Source organism: Plodia interpunctella, chromosome 25, assembly GCF_027563975.2.
Source record: "Plodia interpunctella isolate USDA-ARS_2022_Savannah chromosome 25, ilPloInte3.2, whole genome shotgun sequence".
Taxonomy (NCBI): domain Eukaryota; kingdom Metazoa; phylum Arthropoda; class Insecta; order Lepidoptera; family Pyralidae; genus Plodia; species Plodia interpunctella.
The window spans coordinates 6,970,745-6,973,008 of NC_071318.1; the positions used below are offsets into that span (position 1 = coordinate 6,970,745).

Genomic DNA, 2,264 nt, shown 5'->3' on the forward strand with positions numbered 1-2,264 from the left:
TTGGTCACCACGCACGCCTTGACGCGGGAGCCGTTGGGAAACTGGAATACGTTCATGTCTGGGGGAGGCCTCATCTCGAGGTGAGGGCCTACATATGGTTCTGAGATGAGAGCAATGTCAGAGTTGCTGTTGCGAAAGTTGATGAAGAATTCTTGTTGCGCTATGTAGCAGCGGTTGAGGTTGCATTGTGTTAACTCTATTCGTTTAATAACCATAGTCGGTGGAGTCGCTAAGGGCTGTCATGGCTTTGATGATTTTAGGGCACTTTTTGGAGTCAAGGGCAGAGTGACCGGTGGATTTGTCGTTTGACCGTTTGCAATTAAAGCAGTTTAGTTGTGATGCATCTGATTTGTGAGCGCAGTTTGAGATGTGGTGGGCCGAGGAGCCACAGTGCGCGCACGGATAGAATTCCGCCGAGCACTTATTGCCGGTGTGGCCGAATTGGAGGCATTTGCGGCACTGCACGAATCGACTGAAGTCCTCGACGTGCACGCGCTGGTGCTCCACATTGGCCCGGCCCGCCTCGACTAGCATTCGACGGACAGCTGGCGCAACTTCTAAAACAGCATTGTAGAGCTTCTCGTTCCGATTCTTCAGTGCGAAGCAGAAGCGAATGTCTGCGGCGCTCACTTGGTTCTGTCCGCTCACCACCTCCACCAGCTCTTCCTTTCGTAGTTGGGTGTTAATGCCCTTCAAGATGATAAGCGGTTTCCGAAGTTTGCTTTCCTCGGCAACCACCCCGGGGAGCTTGTTTACTTTCGCCATGACGTCATCCCGCTGCGCCACGGTTTCAAAGTCAACCTTCACCATATTATTGCGCAGAGGGCGCACGTTGGTGGGGGCGAAAGTGGTGTCCCTAAACCTGACATTCTTACGCCACTCGTCAAGGACGTCGGGCCGTCGGGCCCCGGTCTCTTTGGCCTTGATGACCAGCGAAGGGAGGGTGCGCTTAGGTGGTGGGGGAGGTGGCGGCGGGGGGGTGCGTTTGGGTGGCGGGGGTGTTGAAGCAACAGCCGCAAAGGACCTCAGGGCTGGAGCCGGAGGTGACGCGAGGTCGGGCGCTTGGGCCTTGAACTCGTCCCGGATACTCTCCCTGATTGCCAGAAGGATAGTATCCGAGACGGGCTTGGGGAGCTCCGTCTGCTGCGCCTTCTCCACCGAGCCCATGATGCCCCTCGCGAGCTCTTGGATGCGCTTTTTGTTTGCGCTGGTGACGCTCTTGCCCTCAGTTATTTTGGTGATAATTTCTTTGGCCGCTTCTATGATGTTGGATAGAGCAGCTTGGAGGTGAGTATCCGGGGTTGAGGTGGGTGCGGTGGGTGCGGCGGGTGCGGCGGGTGCGGCGGGTGCGACGGGTGCGGCGGGTGCGACGGGTGCGACGGGTGCGGGTACGACGAGTGTGACGGGTGTCGCAGTGGATGGAACTTGGGTGGGGGGTGAATACAATAAAGGTGGAGTAGGTGTGACTGGGGGCGAAAGCGATTCCCAGTGGTCCGGGACGGCCATTACAGTCACGTCATGGTCAATCGACCTGGGTGACGCTTGGCTGCTGGGAGGGGGTGAAAGCGAAATTCTCCCCCTAGATGGAGATGGGGGAGGCGTGCGCAGATCCTGGCTAGGGGATGATTCCCGGATTGAAGCCAGCCTAGAGGAGGCGCGCGGGGAAAGAGAATGCGAACGTCCCGCTCTGGAGGTAGAGGGTTGCGGTGAGGGGCTTTGCTGCGTGATAATGTCCGCAGGAGTTTCGGGGATGCGGGGGAGGTTCCTGTCTGGGGGGCGAGTATTGGCCGCCTTACGCGGTGGTGAATGGGCTAGGACCATGTTGGCTTAGACCGGAAAAGTGTTTAGAAGAAGTATGAAAAAATTTAATATGTCGTCAATGAAAGCGAAAATAGAGGAAGCGAGTGAGAGCAGCTGAAGGGAGATTAACTGGAAGTGGTATTTTTCCGAAGTAGAGGACGGGTAGAACTAGCGAAGTAATCCTAAACTATTGTTATTAAGGGAGCTGTTAATTTAGTTGACAATTTTTGGCCCTAGGTGGCGGTAAAAGCGAAGTAGATCTGGGTATGGGGTGTCCCAAGTGAAGTCCCTTTTACAACCTGAACACAATTGGGCGGGTGTGGTGGGCGAAAATTTCAAAATTGGGTGGTCCTATCGAGACGTGTGAGGCGTCAAAAGATGCGCCTCCGTTAGCCTGATAAGATGGTGTAACAAGCTAGCGAGGGTCCGATAGAAAAAATTTGGAAAAAAGGGGAAAAAGTGTG

General features: G+C 55.1%; 1 protein-coding gene across 1 annotated transcript; it reads right to left on the reverse strand.

The window, feature by feature from the left end:
* Window positions 1–204: 204 nt before the first annotated feature.
* Window positions 205–1,821, reverse strand: LOC128680694 (proline-rich protein 36-like). Its single transcript, XM_053763990.1, has one exon. It carries the CDS (start codon window positions 1,819–1,821, stop codon window positions 205–207), a length of 1,617 nt encoding a protein of 538 aa, XP_053619965.1.
* Window positions 1,822–2,264: the final 443 nt, after the last annotated feature.